Source organism: Chinchilla lanigera, unplaced genomic scaffold, assembly GCF_000276665.1.
Source record: "Chinchilla lanigera isolate Chin_1 unplaced genomic scaffold, ChiLan1.0 scaffold00154, whole genome shotgun sequence".
Classification (NCBI taxonomy): Eukaryota; Metazoa; Chordata; class Mammalia; order Rodentia; family Chinchillidae; genus Chinchilla; species Chinchilla lanigera.
The window spans coordinates 810,136-828,287 of record NW_004955555.1 but is presented as its reverse complement, the minus strand read 5'-3'; the positions used below and the strand labels follow the sequence as shown (position 1 = coordinate 828,287).

The 18,152-nt window shown below is 52.2% G+C and overlaps 1 protein-coding gene across 2 annotated transcripts in view; it reads right to left on the bottom strand.

Moving 5' to 3' along the window:
- Grik5 (glutamate receptor, ionotropic, kainate 5) overlaps positions 1-18,152 on the bottom strand; it is a gene marked incomplete in the record, with an annotated part of 60,489 nt that overhangs the window by 37,108 nt on the left and 5,229 nt on the right. For both annotated transcript variants that reach the window (XM_005412394.2, XM_005412395.2), the window contains 10 exon segments: positions 6,610-6,717; positions 6,830-6,934; positions 7,342-7,494; positions 8,083-8,244; positions 8,326-8,379; positions 9,718-9,896; positions 11,983-12,148; positions 12,244-12,341; positions 14,836-15,000; positions 15,282-15,410. In XM_005412394.2, coding sequence (XP_005412451.2) covers positions 6,610-6,717; positions 6,830-6,934; positions 7,342-7,494; positions 8,083-8,244; positions 8,326-8,379; positions 9,718-9,896; positions 11,983-12,148; positions 12,244-12,341; positions 14,836-15,000; positions 15,282-15,360 — 1,269 coding nt within the window.

Genomic DNA, 18,152 nt, shown 5'->3' with positions numbered 1-18,152 from the left:
AAAAAAAAAAAAAAAAAAAAAAAAAAAAGACTCTTTGAGCCAAGCACCCATGCTGGAGCTGAAAGGTTCTCATACAGCCCTGTGTGAGCGTATGCGTGTGCGCGCGTGTGTGTGTTTCTGGAGAGTGAATCCCAGGAGTGCTTAGTTATGTCCCCAGCCCCTTTTGAAATTTTCTTTTGAGACAGGATCTCACTAAGTTGTGCAGGCTGGCCTCAAATTTGCGACCCCTTCCCCTGCCTCCCATGCTGAGATTACAGGCATGTGCCAACCATGTCCAGCCACATCCAGCTCTCTTGATAAAGAGGAGGAAACCAAAGCTTAAGGAGGTAAAGTGCCCAGCCCGAGGCCAGAGAGCTAAAGCAGGGCAGTGGGAGATGGGGCAGAGCTGAAATGCACAAGCCTGTTTCCGTACACACGGAAGCTCTTGTTCCCTCCACTATGCCAAGCAGTCTCCAAATTCAAAACTCAGGAACTTGGGTTTAAGGTCTCACAATCAGGACCTGAGCTTATACAAACAAAAACAGAGACTGGGTCTCATACAGAACTTGGGATCTAAAAGCGATGATCTAGGACTCAATTTAGAGCACTGGGCCCTCACAACCAAAGGTCTTTAAGGAGCCTCTAATCAGCCCAACACTGTGGACAGGCAGTGGAACACTACTAAGTCAGACTCTAAGAATCCATCCTCCCAGTGACAAAAATCCAGGCCCAAGAAAATCATTGCAGCAGTGTTCACGATGCGAACAAAGAGTGAAACAACCTAATTTGGGACAAGTTAAAGAGATCATCGATGTCATAAAAGAATCCCAGGCAACTACGAAAATAGCAAAGTCTATAAGATATATTAAGAGGGAAAAAAACAAGCTACAGAACAATGTGTGCAATATGGTATTCTCTGTGGAAGAAAGAGCAGGGATGTGACTGCACATGCACAGACATTTCGGGAATGACAGTATCCTGTGGGAAAAGAAAATGAGGGACGGGGGAAAGGAGCCGGATTTTTCTCTCCTTACCCCCTTTACCCTTTGATTTCTAGTCTACCTAGGTTTATATTATCTCCCGATGCCATGAATTTTTAAAAACTGAAGAATGATATTTAAAAGTATATGGAAATAAGCCAGGCATGGTGGTGCACACCTGTAATCCCAGCACTTGGGAGGCCGAGGCAGGAGGAGCCCCATGAGTTTACAGCCAGCCTGGGCTACATAGTGAGTTCAAAGCCAACCTAAATTATATAGCAAGACCCTGTCTAAAAAACAAGACAAAAAGAAAACGAAAGTATATGGAAATGCACAAGACCAAGAAGAGCCAAAGGAATCCTAAATAAGAACATCAAAATTGGTAGATTTACCCCACCTACTAACACTTAATTTAACCTATGGTATTAAGACACCATGGTATTAAAGAAGGACAAATGGACAATAGAGTGGAGGGTTAGCAAATCCACACTGAAATGGATATGGATTTCCAGCAAAGGTAAGACTCCAGGGAAGAGGGAAAAATGGTTGTTTTAATAAATGGTGCTATGCCATTAAACATCCATATGAAAGAAATGTATTTTGAACCCTACTCCCTACTTCATAGAAGACAATTCTAGCTGGATTGTACATTTTAAAAATCCCTCCTACCCCTACTGCAAATCAGAGATTAAACTCAAGGTCTTTGCACTGAGCTACATCCCAACTCCTTTTTAATTTTTTTTATTTTGAGATAGGATTTTACTAAGTCACTAAGTTGCCCAGAGTGGGCTGGAATTGCCTCAGCCTCCCAGAATGCTGGGATTACAGGCATGTACCACCATGCCCGGCTGCAGATTTTTTAAAATTTTATTTATTTATTTATTTATTTTTGAGACAGGGTCTTGCTATGCAGTTCAGGCTGACCTTGAGCTCACTTTATAGCCCAGGCTGGTCTCAAACTTGTAGTGATCCTCCTGCCTCAGCCTCCTGAGTGCTGGGATTACAGGCATGCGCCACCACACCTGGCAGCCTGGAGATTTAAATGTAAAAGGAAAAATTATTAAGTTTTCAGAAAACAAATAGTAAAAGGGGCTGGAGACATAGCTCAGTAGTAGAGTGCTTTGCCCGGGGTTTGATCCCCAGCACCACAAAAAAGAAAAAAAAATAGATTATCTTTCTGAACTTGGGGTAGGGAAAGGATTTTTCAATTCTATATGTATTAACCACAAAGGAAAAAAGCTGCTAAGTGAACTTTAGTAAAATTAAAACTCCAGTCACTTTATAAAATTATACAACTGAGAGTGAAAAGGAAAGCCACAAAGGGAGTGTCAATGCATACAACGACAAAGGAAGTATATCTAGAATGTATAAACAACTCCAGAATCAATACAAAGGTCATATACCCCAGTTTTTAAAAAAATACAAAAACTCATGAGCAAGAACTTCCCAAAAGGGGACTTCTAAATAGTCAATAAACACAAAAAGCTGGTCAAATGAAAATGAAAACTGCCGTATCTTGGTATCTTTATACACTCACCACTGGGGAAAATGAAAAACAAATGAAATTCTCAATGACACACTGCTGAGAGGAATGGAGTAGGACAATCACAGTGAAAAGTGCTTCAGCAGCATCTACTCAAGCTAAGCGACACCTGCAACCAACAGTCCTGCTCTCTGAAACACACCCAGTGGAAACACCAATGCAAGTTCCCCGAAAGTGAGGGCACAGGACAGGGATGGTGAACCTTTCAGACACGAGGGCCCAAACTGCAACCCCAAACCCATTTATATATCGCAAAGTGCCAACAGGCAATTAAGCCTCAATACTGAGGTTTTAGTTTAGAAAAAAAACCTCACACATTAACATCTTTTATCTTAAACGAAAAATAACACGCGTGCCATAGGTTCACCACCACTGGCATGGACTGTTCTGGTAGTACTGTTTATAACAGCAAAAAAAAAAAAAAAAACCACAGAGAAACAGTTCCAATGTCCATCTACATGTGATGAATAAGTAAATTGTAGATGCAGTCACAACATAGAATGTGTAAGGATGAAAGTAAATCACATGCAAAAAATGGGTGACTCTCATAATGTCAGGCAAAAGGAGCCAGAGAAAGAGAACATATACTGTGGTATGATGCCACTTCGATGACAAAGGCTGGCGCAGAGCTAGGCTTGGTTTCCTACGCCTGTAAACCCAGCACTCTGGGAGGCTGAGGCAGAAGTTATTGGATGTTCTGAGCCTTGCCTAGGCAACTTGGTGACTTAGTGAGGCTCTATCTCAAAATAAAACACAAAAAGGGCTGCGGATGTAGCTCCGTGTGAAGGCTCTGGGTTCAACCCCTGTTCCATTATCAAAAAAGGGGAGGGGGCACTCAGTGACTCTGCGGTACTATACACTGAGATGGCAGTTCCTCTGGGCAAGTTAGTGAATGGAAGGGGGCAAGGAGGCTTCAGAAGTGGAGGGTTGGCTACATATATGTGGTCAGTTTTGGAAAATTCAGCAAGAAATAATTAGCAATCTGTGCAAGATTCTATGCGCACGTTACACTTCAATAAAAATCTCTTAAGGCTTGGTGTGTACCTCAGTGGTAGAATACTTGGCCAGCATGTTTGAGGTCCTGGATTCAATCCCCAGCACAAAATAATAACAATAATAATAATAATGATGATGATGATGATGTCTTTAAAAAATCCAAGGAGGATGGCTTCTAGAACATCCTCACAAGCTGACTGCCTTTCATGAACCCGGGACCCGAATCCAGGCCCATGATTTCGCGGAGTGCAGCTTATGTGACTCCGCTCTCTCCCAACTGCCTCACTCTGCTACGAATACTCTAACGCTATCACTAAAAGAGAAAACTGAGGACAGGCAGGAGACCTGTGTGCTCAGGTCACACAATATGCAGATGGCAGTGCCAAGCTCAGACAACAGCCTCAAGGACTCAGGAAGGAGCAGAAATGAAAGCAATGTGGCACAAAGGATGGATCTATAGGTTGTGCCAACTCAAACTGGCCCTGCCCACCTTTAGCTGGGTGACCTTCAGCAGTCACTTAACCCTCTTGTACCTTAGTTTTTTCCTCTGAAAACCAGGGTCCTAAAGCTCTGACCTGAGGGATGCAGTGAGGACTAAGTAACAACGGCAAAGAGCCCAGGAGTGTCGGCCACCGTGACTGCTATGCTCATCAAGGATAAGGCTGGGGAGGCAGGGCACCCGTGAGCACTCAGCATGCCTTCCAGCTGGTACTGCTGGGGCTCTCAGTGCCTTCGTTGCTTCTGCAGCTCCTCCAAGTACATCACTGGACCCATTTTACAGATGAAGGTGTGGAGGCTGTAGTTAGAGATTTGAACTAGGGGCCCAGAATAAATTGAGGTCTGCCTACCCCGCAATAGGCACTCATACGGCCATGCCAGCCGCTGAAGGAGCAAGGCAAGGTGTCACAGCCTGAGGACGGGAGTCATCAGGACTGACTGTGTGCTTGAGGTTGGGCTGAGGAGGGCAGGCCCCTGCATGCTCTCAGCTCCTTGCGATTTCTGCACCTTCACCTGCCCCTCTGGCCTCTCTCAACTTCGAAACCAGAGTGCCCTCTCCCAGCTCCAGAGCTGTCAGCCCCGTCCCAGGAGCAGTCCCAGCCCATACCCATCAGATGAACTCCTCCTCTGCCCCCTCACTTGGCCAGCCCCGCGGCCACCTCACCCTGACTGCGCTGCTTCTTGACATCCTCACAGGACTCCTCCATGCTCTCCCACCCAGACCTTCTCTCCTCTCCTCTCCTTATGGGCCAAGAGCTTCCTGATAGCCCCTGGCCCTGCTCCTTCCTACTCGAAGGTAAAGTGCAGGTGTAAAGACCCTCAAAGACCCTTGCCCTTGCTGTCACAGGAGGGGAAGTTATTGGCCCCCGGACCATGTGTCCCAACACTTCTCACATGCCATGTCTTCTCTCTGCTTGGCAGGTATCAGGCACCATTCTAGGCCCTTAGGCAGAACAGAGAATTGAGAAGAGTCCTGACCCATGCCAGCCCAGGTACTTCGTATGGTTCGCATCAATCCCCAAGTGCCTGACACAAGCCCTGCCCCAAAACCCACGTCAGAAAATGCTGATGAAGGGTCTGGGTGTGGCTCAGTGGCAGAGCACTTGCCTACCACACAGAAAGCCCTGGGTTCCAACCCCACTACTGTAGAAGATAAAGGAAAAGATATCCGTTGAATGAAATGCAGCACATTGACTTACACACACCAAGGCTGCCTGCCTGCCTCCCCAGCTGAGCTGACAAACACTTCCTGAGCCCCGGCTCCTGCTGCCTGAGATGTTCTCTATGCGCAATTTTTAAAACCCTGCCTAACGCCACCTCCACCACAAGGCCCTTCTTGGGCCTCTAAAGCAGAGTCAGTTCCTCCTTTCTCCGGGAACTCCTTGATTACCCTGGGTGACAATGACTATGTCCAGGTGCGTCACCTCCATCAGGCAGGGATCACCTCCCCCAGGGCCACTTGAGAGCACCTGTGACTCATTTCTGTGCCTCCAGAATTTGTGTAAGACCAGGCACACAGCAGCTTTAGTAAATATTAGCAGAATGAATGAGTGAACCAATCCATCAAGAGAAGAATGAATCTCATGAAGAGAAGAACCTTAGCTCTTGGGCCTTGGGGAGCAAGGGAGAAGAGCGTGAGAAAGGGACTCACTCCCCTGATCACCTCTCCCCGACTTCTGCACCCTGCTCCCCACCAATGAGCCCAAGGACTTTCAGGAGGCTTCAGGGACTGACCGTGCACCACATGCAGAGGTGTCAGCTGCCCCTAGCCAGCGCAGCGCTCAGGGCCCCTCTGTGAGGCTGTTGGCAAGTGCATGTCACTTGCTCCCTGGGTCCTGTATGTCACCACCTCTCTGACCACAGTACCTGGCAGGAGGCAGCAGGACACAGTGGCGAAAGCACAGGCTCCACGAGGGTCTCTGTGATTGTCATCTTATCATCAAAAGGGGGACAACAAGGCCAAGCTCAAGCCCTGGCTGTGAGGTTTCAAGAGCAACACCTGGTAAGGGCTTCACACCTTGCCTGGTGCAGAGCACGTACGGAATGAACAGTGGACACACCAAAGGCCCTCCTTCTCTGACTTTGTAAATGCAGGAATGGCAGCCCCAGGGGTACCAGACAATGTCCTTAGCTGGGCTCAAGTATGCAGAGGACTGGAGCTTCAGACCACAGCACTTAAAGACTCAGGCTGCGGAGCCTTAGAGACGCAGCTTTAGTCCTGGTTATGCCTTATACTTGCCGTGTGATCCTAGGCTAGTTGTTTCAGCTCTCTGATCCTCCACTTCCACCTCTTCCGGATGGATACTGCACAAGTTGGCATGTACCAGCACACTAGGCTGGTAAGTGTGACAAATGACCATTCTAGCAATCATGATTATGGAGGACCTCCCACGGACCAGGAGCCTGGGGCTGAACTAGCTCCTATGACAGAGTCTGTACCCTCCCCTCCTCTGGCAGTGGTTAAGGATGGTGATGCCGCCCTTGGTCACAATCTGGGTCACCGGATGTATCAATCATGTTCCCTGCTAGCCTGCGCACATCACAGGGAGCTAGGACAAAGCTGGGCCTGCTCGGAAGGCCCTACTGACCTCTCCTCTCCCCTGGACCACTCACCAGGATGGTTGTGACCACCAGTGTCTTGTTGGCCAACGTCTGTGTCAGGTTAATGTCCAGGGTGGTGGCATTCATGGCCAGGGTCCGGTTAGAGTACCACACCCCAATCTGAGAGCAGAGAGAGTACTGTCAGCACAGGACCTGCCAAGGGACTCAGTATCTTCTGGGCCACCCCAGCCGTATCCCAGCAGGGCTCTGACATTGCCCTGAGCCTGCTCACCTCTCGATGGCCTTGCCGAGACTTTTCTAGGATGCGCAGGGTATAGTTGGTCCTCTGCCCTTTGCTGTTGAATTCCACCCGCCCGGTCAGCCCGTCATACTCTACCTAGCAGGGCAGGAGGCGGGGCAGAGGGAGGGGTGGCAGGGCCCAGAGATGGGCAGAACGGCCCAGAGGGGACCAGACATCCAGAGAAAGGCATAAAGACAGGGGTGAGGGGACCAGAGAGAGGGACCAGGAAGAATCACAGTCATAGAGAAGACAGCACACAAGGAAACACAGGCAGATGGCACAAAAGAACAGACAAGGAACCCAAGACAGCATGCAGCCCAGACAGGCAGAGGACGGTGAGCGTGAACAGATGAGATGCAAGAATAAGGAGGAAGCCCGGAGGCCGGGGCAGGTGGGAATGAAGGGAGGGGAGAGGGCAGAGGGCAGCAGGGTGGACACAGTGAGTGCCCCCACCTGAGGTGGCCACTGCCCTGCCCCTCCACTCTCCCTTGCTCCTGGCTCACCATGCGCAGGTAGTTCATGAGGCTGGTCCCGTGGGGCCAAATGTTGGCCGAGGTACAGGCTAGCGGCTTGACACCAATCTCCTGGCTGCGGTTCAGCTCTCGGACGGCACTCACCACCACGTGCACGGCATCAAACATCAGGGCAGCAGACAGCTGGGGGCGGGCAAAGGTGGGGTGAAGAGGGATGGGAAAGAGGTGACTTAGCCAAGAGACCCCCCATGTACCCCTGTGGTGCTATCCCAAGCTTTTGGACAACTCTCTTCACAGGAATGGCTCAGGAAGGAGCAAGAGGTTCTGGGGTCTTTCTTGGTACACATGGGAGACAGTGGGGAAGCTAGATGTGTTGCCGATACCGTGGTGGGAGCAGCTCTTCCAGACTACGTGTGCAAGAAGACCAGGTCTGGAGAAGCCCAGGATACTGGAGGAGTCCTCCACAACCAAGGGTACATTTGAGCAAAAGCCTGGCAATGGTTCTGTGGAGAAGTGCATGGGAGCAGAGGGGAGAGCACGTGCAAAGGCGTAGAGGTGCACCTGTCCATGGGGCATCAAGGCACCTGCAGGAAGCTGGCGTGGCTGGAGCAGCATGGTAAGTGGAAAGGAAGGAAACGTGGGTCAGATATACCCAGGGCTGTACCATGAAGCCTCTGGAAGTGCAGGGAGTTCTGCGCATGATCGAATCTGAAAGCCCCTGTAAGTGGCTCTGCACGGTGTGTCTCTGAGTGTAACTGGGTGTGTGCTCACCGCAGGGCCTGGGTAGGTGCTGGCTTCACAGTTCTCCCTCCAGGACATGTTGAGGCTGCGCACAAACTCAGGGTAGAAGGGGTGGGAGGTGTTGAACATGGAGAAGCCCAGGATATTGGAAGAGTCCTCCACAATACCATCCAGATGTAGGATAGGGAAGTCCTGGAACCAGAGAGAGGCGGTGAGGGCCTCACAGAAGGCAGGCACGGAGGCAGGGAGACGGGGACTTGAGGGAGTACCCACCATGGTGGTAAGGATGTACTTGTAAAATGCTGAGGTCATTCCCAGCTCCGAGGCCTGGAGAACACAGGAGAGACCAAGAGGCAGTGTGAGAGGCAGGCAACGACGGGGAGCTCAGGAGAGGAAGGGAGACTTAGAGACAGGCCTGATGAAAAGATACCGAGTGGGAAACGGTAAGAGATGATCGGGATAGAAAGGCAAGTGAGGGCAGAGGGACTTGGTCCCCTGTATCCCCACCACACTGGCTGGTGCTCAGGGGTGAGGGAAATAGATCTGCTGGAGAAGAGAATGGGGCTCTTTCACGAAAGCATTCACATTTCCTCCTGGAGAGAGACGCAGTGAGCAAGGACAGGAACCTTAACCCTAACCTCCACGTGGCCCAAAAGGGGCTACCATCACGTGGGTCACAGGCTGGTCACACACGCCAGAAAAGTACTCTTCAAGAAAAGACAGCCAATTCAAATCTTAAGGTTCACTTTGGGAGTCCCCCTCTCTCACAGTCATGGAGAAGAACAAGGCTAGAAGACTTCTCCGTGCCCCATCTGCACCTCCATGAGAGATGCAACATTACAAGGTGCCAGTTTCCACCTGCTGAGTGGCAGGACCTGAGCTCTTCCACGTGGGCATTGCGGAAGGTCAGGCTAGGAGAGGACAAAACAGCCGGGACCCCTGCCCAGGCTGACATGCTTCCAGCCCAGAACCTGGTCCCTAAGCTATCCTGTCTCAAAAGCCCATTCACGCTTTTTCCTACGGGCTGCAATCAGGGGTGATATATGGTTTTAATTAAAAGAAGAAAAAAGTGGGGAGAAAAATAATACAATTTGATTATGAAGAAAAACTAAGAGCACAGAAGCTTATGAATGATTAATGAGTGGGGTCACTGGTAGACAGAATGTGCCAGGCCCGCAGTGGAAGGCCCTAGTGCTCCAGGCCTTCCTTGTGTGCCCGTGAGCCAGTCACCCACAGAATGCTTATGACACCAGCCCTACGAGGTAGGCTGAGAGACAAATTAAGGACTCATGCAAAGCACCGCAACACAGAGCCCAAGAACACCCTTCATGGCTGTGACCTGGGCACATTCACCCCGGGCCAGCATCGTACTAAGTGCTACTCTTGCCACTCACTCACTAACTCTCAGGACAAGTCACTGAGGTAGGGACTGCCAGCGGCCTCTCTTTACAGAGAGAGGAGGTGCCCTCTAGGCCTACGGGGTCAGGGAGTGGCCAAGATGGCAGACAACTGTTCTGATCATGAAAGCATCTGCAAATAAGAAGAGGATCCCGATGACCTTTCCCCACTACTGCGGCCCCTGGCCACTAGGTGACTTGCTGACAGTCATTCAGGTTTCCGCTCCCTGGCTCTTTTAAGAATGAGAGATGATGGAGGGGGGCGCACCTTCCGGAGGACGAGGTGGGAGATGGACGCATTGGCATCAATGATGATAGTGGACACTTTGTCGTCTCGGATCTCCTTGAGCAGTGGTGTGGGGTCCCGGCTGTCGTCTAGCATCCTCACTGACAGCGTCTCCTTGGAGATGAGGAAACCCCGTACCAGTTCCTCCAATCGCAGCAGGCCTGAGGGAGCATTGGGCCTAAACTTAAGAGCCCTACCTTCTGGCTACCTAGCACAGGGCAGACCCTCCTTTTTCCTCCCCAACATGGGGTACCTGGGCAGGGGACTGGAGGGTATGCCAGGGAGATAGGGACCTGGGCCACTTGGGGCCCTCAGGATATTGGGCTAAAAAAAAATATGGAGCTCAAGGATCCAATGCCTGAGTCTTCTCCAAGCAAAATCCCAGCCTAGGTTCCTTCCTGTCTTCATTCTCCTGTCCCTGTCTTCATCCTGATGTCTGACACTGCACTCAACTCCTTGCCCCAGCGCCCACCTCCCTCGCCTGTCTTCCCCACTGGGCAAGCAGGAGACACAGCCTGCCAGTCACTTAGGCCAGAACTGCTGACAGGGGCCCTGGTTTACTCTCTCTCTTTCTCCCTCATCCATGCCCAGTCCATCTAGGTGCTACCTTCAGAACATATTGGAACCCACCACACCACGCCACTGTCACCACCCCGGCCCAAGCCAGTGTCATCTCTTGCCTCTTGCAATGGCCATATTGGCCCAAGTGTGTTCCCTCCACAGAAGCCAGAATGATGAAAACAGATACGCCAAGCCCTCTGATGGCTTCACATCTCCTCCCTTCCTAGGCTCGGGCTGCACGGGCCTCCTCATTGACCCAAATACACAAAGGTTTCACTTCTGTTCCGCAGCTTTAGTCCTGGCCGCTCCCTCTACGTGGAGCCCTCCTCCCTCAGGCCCTCTCCTCCTCCAGGTCATTACCCACCTGTCACCTTCTCAACGAGGCCTGCACTCACTGTTTCATTTACAATTGTCCCCAACTTGACTCCCCCAACCCTTATTACGCACTGCCACGGCTCCACAGAACTAAATACAATCACACTTATTCCCAGTGCTTGTTGCTTCTAACTCCCATTCTCAGAACAGAGGTTTGAATGGTGATTCCCATCTGCCCTACTCTCTGCAATCTCCTGAATGCCAACAGTCTGGCATGCAGCAGGTGCTCAGCGAGCACCTTGGGAAGGAGAATTCCTTCCAGAGATTTTTTTGTCATTGTTGTTGGGGGGCACTGGGAATCGAACTCAGGACCTTAAGCTTACCAGGCAGGTGCTTGTGCCGCTGAGCTATATCCCTAGCCCTTCCAGAGGTTTGAGGCATGGTCCACTCTCTCAAGCTTCATACCCACAACCCCCTCAGCATAGTGGACATCACACTTGAACATCTCCAAGATATGCCTCAGCCAGCATATGCCCCTTGAGTGGACTGATTTCCCTCTCTCCGCTGAAGCCTCACGTCATCCATGACGGTACCCGTCCTCCCTCCTCTGCCGTCCTCCTCAGCCTGTCCTGGATCTCCATCCCGATGGCCACCACCTGAGCCCAAGCCCCCATCTCCCAGTCCTGCCTCTCACTGGTCTTCCTGCCATGCTTGTCTCCTCCAGTCTGTGCTCTTTCTATGACATGAATCTGGCCTCGTTCCCTGGCCCTACTCTGATCCAAAATCTTCCACAGGACCCTCATTCCTGCTTCTTCCTCCCACACTCTGGCCGCAGAAGCATCCTTGAGCCCCTCAGAGGGGTCACACTTCCTCAGCCCCGGCTCCTCTCCCACCAGCCCTCAGTTTCCTCCACAACCTTCAGGTTCATCTTAAATGTCCGCTTCTCAGGATGTGGGCTCTGAACCTCCTAGAGAGCTTAGGGCCCCTCCAGAAGCCCCGCACACGTCCTGGTGCCCCGTGTATCACTGTCTCAAGAGCTCAATCACCCATGGCCTCCCCTGGACCTGCAGTCCCATGAAAGCAGAAACCAGGCCCAGCACTAGCCCCTACCAAACCCCCAGGGCCTAGCAGGGGGCCAGATGAGCAGGAGCCTGGTCACCTCCTATGGACCAAATGGGTCTCTCGGGGGGCAGGAGGGGTATGTGGAACCAGAGATCTGTTTCTGAAAAGGGAAGATAGGTGAGAACCAGGAAAGCCTCATGCCCAAGTCAGGGGGGCGTCTAGCCGGAGGGCAATGAGTGACTGCGTGCGTCCGTCAGGAAGGGGTGTTTGGAGGAATCGAAAACAAAACATCGAGTTATCCTCCCTCACACTCAGCCTTGGCACAGATGAGGCTGGCCGAGGGGTAGTTGAAGGACTTGAGGATTCGGGAGACTGCCAGGCTGACATCCTCATTACTGGGGTACAGGCTGACAGACGCGAAGCGAAGGTACTGAAGACGGGGTGTCTCCTCAGGACCCACCTTGATGTGGGGGATCTGGACAGAGAGGGAACTTGTGCTCGCATCCTGCTGCTCCCTGGCCTGGCCTCCCAGCGATGGCTCCCTCACTGCCCCCCACGCCCCTGCCTCACCTCCTTCTCCCCACAGATATGGCTCACGGTAGAGGCAGATGCTGGGCTGGAGGAGGGCCCCAGGACCGACACGACCCCCTTGGGGAGGATCTGACACACTGCAAGGGGCAGAGAAGAGACCACAGAATTAGAGACCCTCCATCTACGCCCTGCCCCACCCACCCCAGGGCCACCCTGGTCCAAATAAGGATCAGACACTCGGAGCTGCCTGATCCTTCTCCACCGACCCAGATCCAGAGGCCAAAGCCTGACCCTCCTCAATGCAGTGTATAAAAGAAGGAGGAAGATGACAGAGAGATAGGGGGGACGTAGCCACAGAGGGACAAGTCACACCAGGGGAAACAAGGCGAAGCACAAAGAGCAAGCGGCACCAGGGGCCTCCCTCTGACCTGTAAATCCAGGGCCAGATGCTCTGCCTTCATCTTTCTCAATATTTCCAGCCATGCCACCACCTATGAGGCACCCGGCACTCCTCTACCTGGAAGTCCCAGCCAAGAGCCCCACGGTCCTCTGTGCTCCAAACATACCCTTCTGTTGCATCTATCTGCTCCTTCTTCTCCTGTCTCCCCCTCAAACACATGTGTCTCAAGGCTCAAGAGGTGGGCACCTGGTGTTTTATTCCCACCCAGGGCTCGTTCTCACAGCAGAACGCTGACTTTTCCCAAGAGGCCTGCCCTGTCCCTCGGTCCATGTGCTTCTCAGGACTGATCAGCTCCCAGCTCAGGTCTAGCCCATCACAGAATCACAGTGACTGGTTCAGAGATGGGTACAGGCTCAAATCAGACCCGAGAGAGCCCTCCCCATGTCTTCTGTTATAATTATTATTGGGTTTGCAAAATTGGTGGGATGTGACCTTTCAGCCGCCGGGCCATCTTGCCACCAGTTAAGAAGAATATTCCTGAAGATGAAGCCAACTCCTAAGAAAGCAAGACCCACAGATAAGACAATGTTTCCTAGAATATCACTGCAGGAATATCATGAACACCTGGATCCAGCCATTTCTGAAACAACCCTGGGATGTCATTTGAGCACTCAGATCCATCCATGCCTGAAAGTAGTACCTAGGCCTCTTAGTGACATGATCTCATGATGTGGGTTTTTTTGGTTTTGGGGGTATTTTTTTGGTATTGAGGACTGAATTCAGGGCCTTGCACATGCTGGGCAGGTACAGCAGTACCTCAGTTCACGAACTTAATTCTTCCCATGATTCTCGATGCAAACTGAACTGGACGAGAACTAAATCAATTTCCCCGATAAGATCGACACTGAACCTAACCATTGAATTTGACTGGATCCTTGTCCAATTCAGTTTGCGACTAAAACAGTGGAGAGAATTAGTTCATGAACGGAGGTATCACTGAGTCCCCCTGCCATAATGTCTCTTTCAAGCGTTCTGCCCTCTTCCAAACTTGTTCCTTCTGTGACTTCCAAGTTGGTGATGGTCCCACCACTTACACAGACCAGATGCCTGGAAGTGATTCTGGCCTCTGTGCTCTCTAACTGTCATGAGTCATCAAGTCCTACCCCTTCTTGGTCCACAGATTTCTTCACATCTGTCCCTGTTCTCCAACCTCGACCAGCCTGCTCGCCCATCACCCCAATCCAGCCTCCGGCTTTACCTTCCCGAGCTCCCTGGTCCAAACCCACTGACGCCGCCCTATGGCCTTGGCTCAAAGTGGCATCTTACAGCCTGGCACTGCAGCCCCTCAGCCAGCCTGGAGGCTGCCCGGCCTTACCTCCCCACTGCCCTGTCACACTCTAGCCCAGGCGTCACTCACGATCCCCTCAAACAGGCCCCGAATCCATGATGGCCTGAACCCTACACTGCATTTCTTGGCTCCAGATTCTTCCCCAGGGCCTCCAGCCCCAGACTCATGCCAGCAACACTTTCTGCCTCCTCACTATCCCTTCTTCTCCCAGATAATGTACTCCTCTGTAGCCGTCAAAAAAGTCCGGGATAATCCCCAGTACTGCCACCAAAAAAAAAGTCTGGGAAACATTGTGCCCCATTCTCCCTCTTGTAACTTGAAATATTCATAAATATAATAAAGCTTCTAATAAGGCCCGCAAGAAACCTGTCTAAAACATGCTTGGGTTTTTTGGGGTGAAAGAACCCAGAGCCACATGCATGCTAAGCAGGTACTCTACCACTGACCTACACCCCCAACCCTAAAACGTATTTTAAGGCAGCACTTCACAAAGGTCTATGAGCTGGCACATCTGTTCACCTGGCCCATGTTAATATTCATCCAGTCCATCAGAATTCAATAAACACTTCTGCACCCCTGTGTGGTGGGTCAGTTACCACTGGGCATACTGGGAACATTACCCTCCTACATAGTGCTCACCCACCAAAGCTCTGCTCCAGTCTAGCCTTCACTGACCTGCCCCTGAGCCCCCCGGCTTCGTGGCCTGGGTCCTGTGCCCAGCAGCATCCACCTCTGGGAAGGAGAAGGCAGAGACAGACATGAAGGAAGGGGGAAGAAGGAGCCAGAAGAGGACAAGGCCAAGCTGAGGAGGCCAGGGGCAGAGTGATGGACTGAGGGCCCCGGCCTGTCCTGCCTCACTCCACGCCCCCGCGGCCCCGCTCACTGGTGTCCGTGGTCTCGTACTGGCTGTCCCGCTGCAGCTCAAAGATGTCTACTTCCACTCGGGCCTTGGCTGGGACCTCGATGATCCCGTTGATCTGCTCCCGGGCGAGGGCCAGGGCCAGTCGCTCACCACGGCCACACACCGTCTGGTCATCCAGGATTGCAGCTGAGGGGACACAGGGGTTGGGGACCAGACTCCTGGGTCCTGAGGAAAGAGAGTCTGGGGTCCTGGGACTCCTGGACTCTAGAGTTACAGTTAAGGTCTGGACTCCTGCGTCTGAGGCTAGGAAGATCTCGGGGGGTGGGTCTCCTTGTTGCTGAGGAAAGCTGAGACCTGAGGCCTGGAATCCTGGGTCCTGGGGGACTGGCATGCCTGGGTTCCCAAAGAGGAGTCCCAGGGCCTGGTGGGAGGGTCTCTGTGGAGCCCGGGGTGCTGGAGGGCCTCACCCATGCGCAGTGATGAGAGCACCTGGCAGCTGGGGCTGGCAAAGGCAACAATCAGCAGCAGCAGCAGCTCAGCCGGCATCTTCCTCCCCTCCTCATGGGGACGCACCTGCCGCGGCCCCCACTCGCCACCTGCAGGGACACCCCCGACCCAAGTGGAGATCGCTGATATGGGGGACAGAGTCCCTTAAGAGGACTGCTGGATGGGGTGGCAAGCACAGCCCCCAGGACATTGCTGGTAAGGAATTTACAGCTCCAAAGGACTTGATCTGACTCCACGCTCAATAGTACTAGGGCACTACTGGGAGCAAAGCGCAGGCTAAGAAGGGTACTAGAGAGGAGCTCACAGCACTCAGATCTGATGGGACAGGCACTGCTACAGGATGTGCACAGTGATCTAAGCAGGGGCGAGGTAACTAGAGATTTCAGGTGGGACTGGTTCCAGGAACCAGCCTTACCCCAGTAGGAAACCAGGAAGTATCACACACCCCACACACTCCTGTCCCCACCCAGTCCCACCCCTGTATCTGGGCAGGCAGCCGTTACTAGGCAACAGAAACCGGCTGAAGAGGATGCAGTGGTTGCTAGGCAACCCCATCCCAAGCCTCACTTGCCACCTTCCTGACGTCCCTAGCTCCCATAATCCCATGGGGAGAGAAGCCTGGACATCCAGGGTCTGGGGGGATGGGGTGGAAGAGTATCTGGGAGTTAAAAAACTTAAGAGACAGAGGAAGAGATGGAAAAAGAAAAAAAGGGAGAGAAAGACATGCAGATGAATGGACCCAAAGTAGCAATGAAGTAAAGTAAAATGACAAAGTAAAATGAAGAGAACTGAAGTAACAGAATATAAAAGAGAGATTTAGAGAGGGGAAAGAAGTAGAAAAGAAGAAAGGAAAAACAGGCAGATATATCACGGAACAGGAAAATGTAGATAAAAATGGAGAGAGACAGAAGAGCTGCAGGGAGCTGGGAATGAGACTAGGAGAGAGAAAGACGCAAGTGGCAGAAGGTGAGGAGATGTGGAGATAAATAAAGGGTAGAAGCAGGGAGAGGAAGACAGCAAGGCAGCCTGACCCAGGGGACACCACAGCACAGAAGATGAAGACAGAGACCAAGGAGAGATACTAACTCAGGATGCAACAAAGGACAGCAAGAAGAAAGTGGGTACGGCTGGAAGTGAGCTGCCTGCCAGAAGTGCATGCCAGCCCACTGCCCCTACCCTGCTCTAGGGGGCTGAACAAAAGAGACAGCGCACCTTTGCACAGCTCTCCACCCCGGGAAGTGCAGGATTGCTAGGGTGGGGAGACTGCTCCAGGTGCACCTGGCCTCCTACAGGGTAATCACTGGGCAGGGTGAGTTTGACCACATGTGTGTGCAGTTCTCCTTGGCAGAGGGCTATGTATGCCCCAGAGAAGGAATACCTGAGTTTCCATGAAGAGAGCTGTTGTAGGGCCCAGAATGCTCTGAGGTGAGCCTCATGTCTTCCTACACTCCACCCAGTCCCCACAGAAAGAGGAATTAGGCTTGTGAGATGTCAGAATGAGAACCGCTAGGAATAGACAAAGGTGCAAGTTGATACCTCAGATCATCTCAAATGGGCAGGAAAGCCGAGGTAAGGTCAACAGGAGATCCCATACGTCCCACCTCTGTCCCCCGCCTCACTGTGTGACCTTGAGCAAGTCATTGCTCTCTTAGTCTCTGAAAAGGAGAGGCTGGGGGGCAGGAGGGCACGCTGGACAGGCTGGTGACTGCAGACTGTAAATTATATTTAAGGTGGAGGCTTGTCAACGGTGGAGGAGCAAGCAACACTGGCAGAGGTAGAGAGAGAGCTCTAGTGGGAAGGGTGGAGAAAAGGCCTAGGAGAGGACTGGAGGGAGGTGGGTCATCCTGGGATACCTGGGGCAAATGGGCAGCGGAGAATAGAAACAGAAAGACTCACAGAAAGGAAACAGAAGGGCAGGGACCCACAGGTGGCAAGCACAGGTGGAACCAAGACAGAAAGAGTGCAGGCCTGGGTGCAGCAAATGGATACAGAGGTCCGGGAAGGCATGCATTAAAAGACAGATAAACCAAAGTGGTCACGGGGCTGAATGGGACAGACAAACACACCCTAGCAGTGAGACATAAGGAGGCAGAGAGCAGACAGAGGATGTGAGAGAGGGGAACAAGGGCTCTAGGCAGGCCTGGGACTCACAGACCACAGATCCAGGCCCAGCCAGATAAACACAGTCAACCAAAGAGAGAACAGGCCGAGGTAGGGGACCTACGGGGGTCGGGGGACAAGTCACCAAAGGAGAGATACAGCAAAGATGAGGAGGCAAATAGGGTGAGGAAGAGGGCCCCCCGCCGAATGACAAATAACAGCAAGTACAAGAGCCGCAAGGAGAGAAAGAGCAAAACTCTGAAACGAAGACTAACCTGAGAAAGATGGACGGGGTATAAGAATGAATGCCGGAGCTGCACAGCAGCCTAAAGAAGAGGGAGGGCCAAGAGGGGCAGAAGCAGGAGCGCAAGAGCATGAAGCAGAAGCCCACGGCCAGAGAGATGGGCTCACGCACTGGAGGAGAGGAGCAAGGAACTCAGGAGGGAAACTGAGGCAGGGAGAAAGAGTGAATGTGCCGGGGGGATACAGGCAGCCCACGCAGAAGTGTAAGCACCCGGCAGACACTCAGGGATGCTTGCCAAGGTCCAAAAGATCCAAGAGCCTGCAAGCCCCGGGGTGTGGGGAGGGATGGGAGCAGAAAGGCCACACAGGGTAATGCGGAAGCAGGGAGACAGGGTGGAAGGGGGAAGAGCAAGACCACCAGGAATGGAGGGGTACAGCTAGAGAGTGAGGAAGGGGTTGGGGACTCAGGGTGGGTCAAGGCGAGGGAA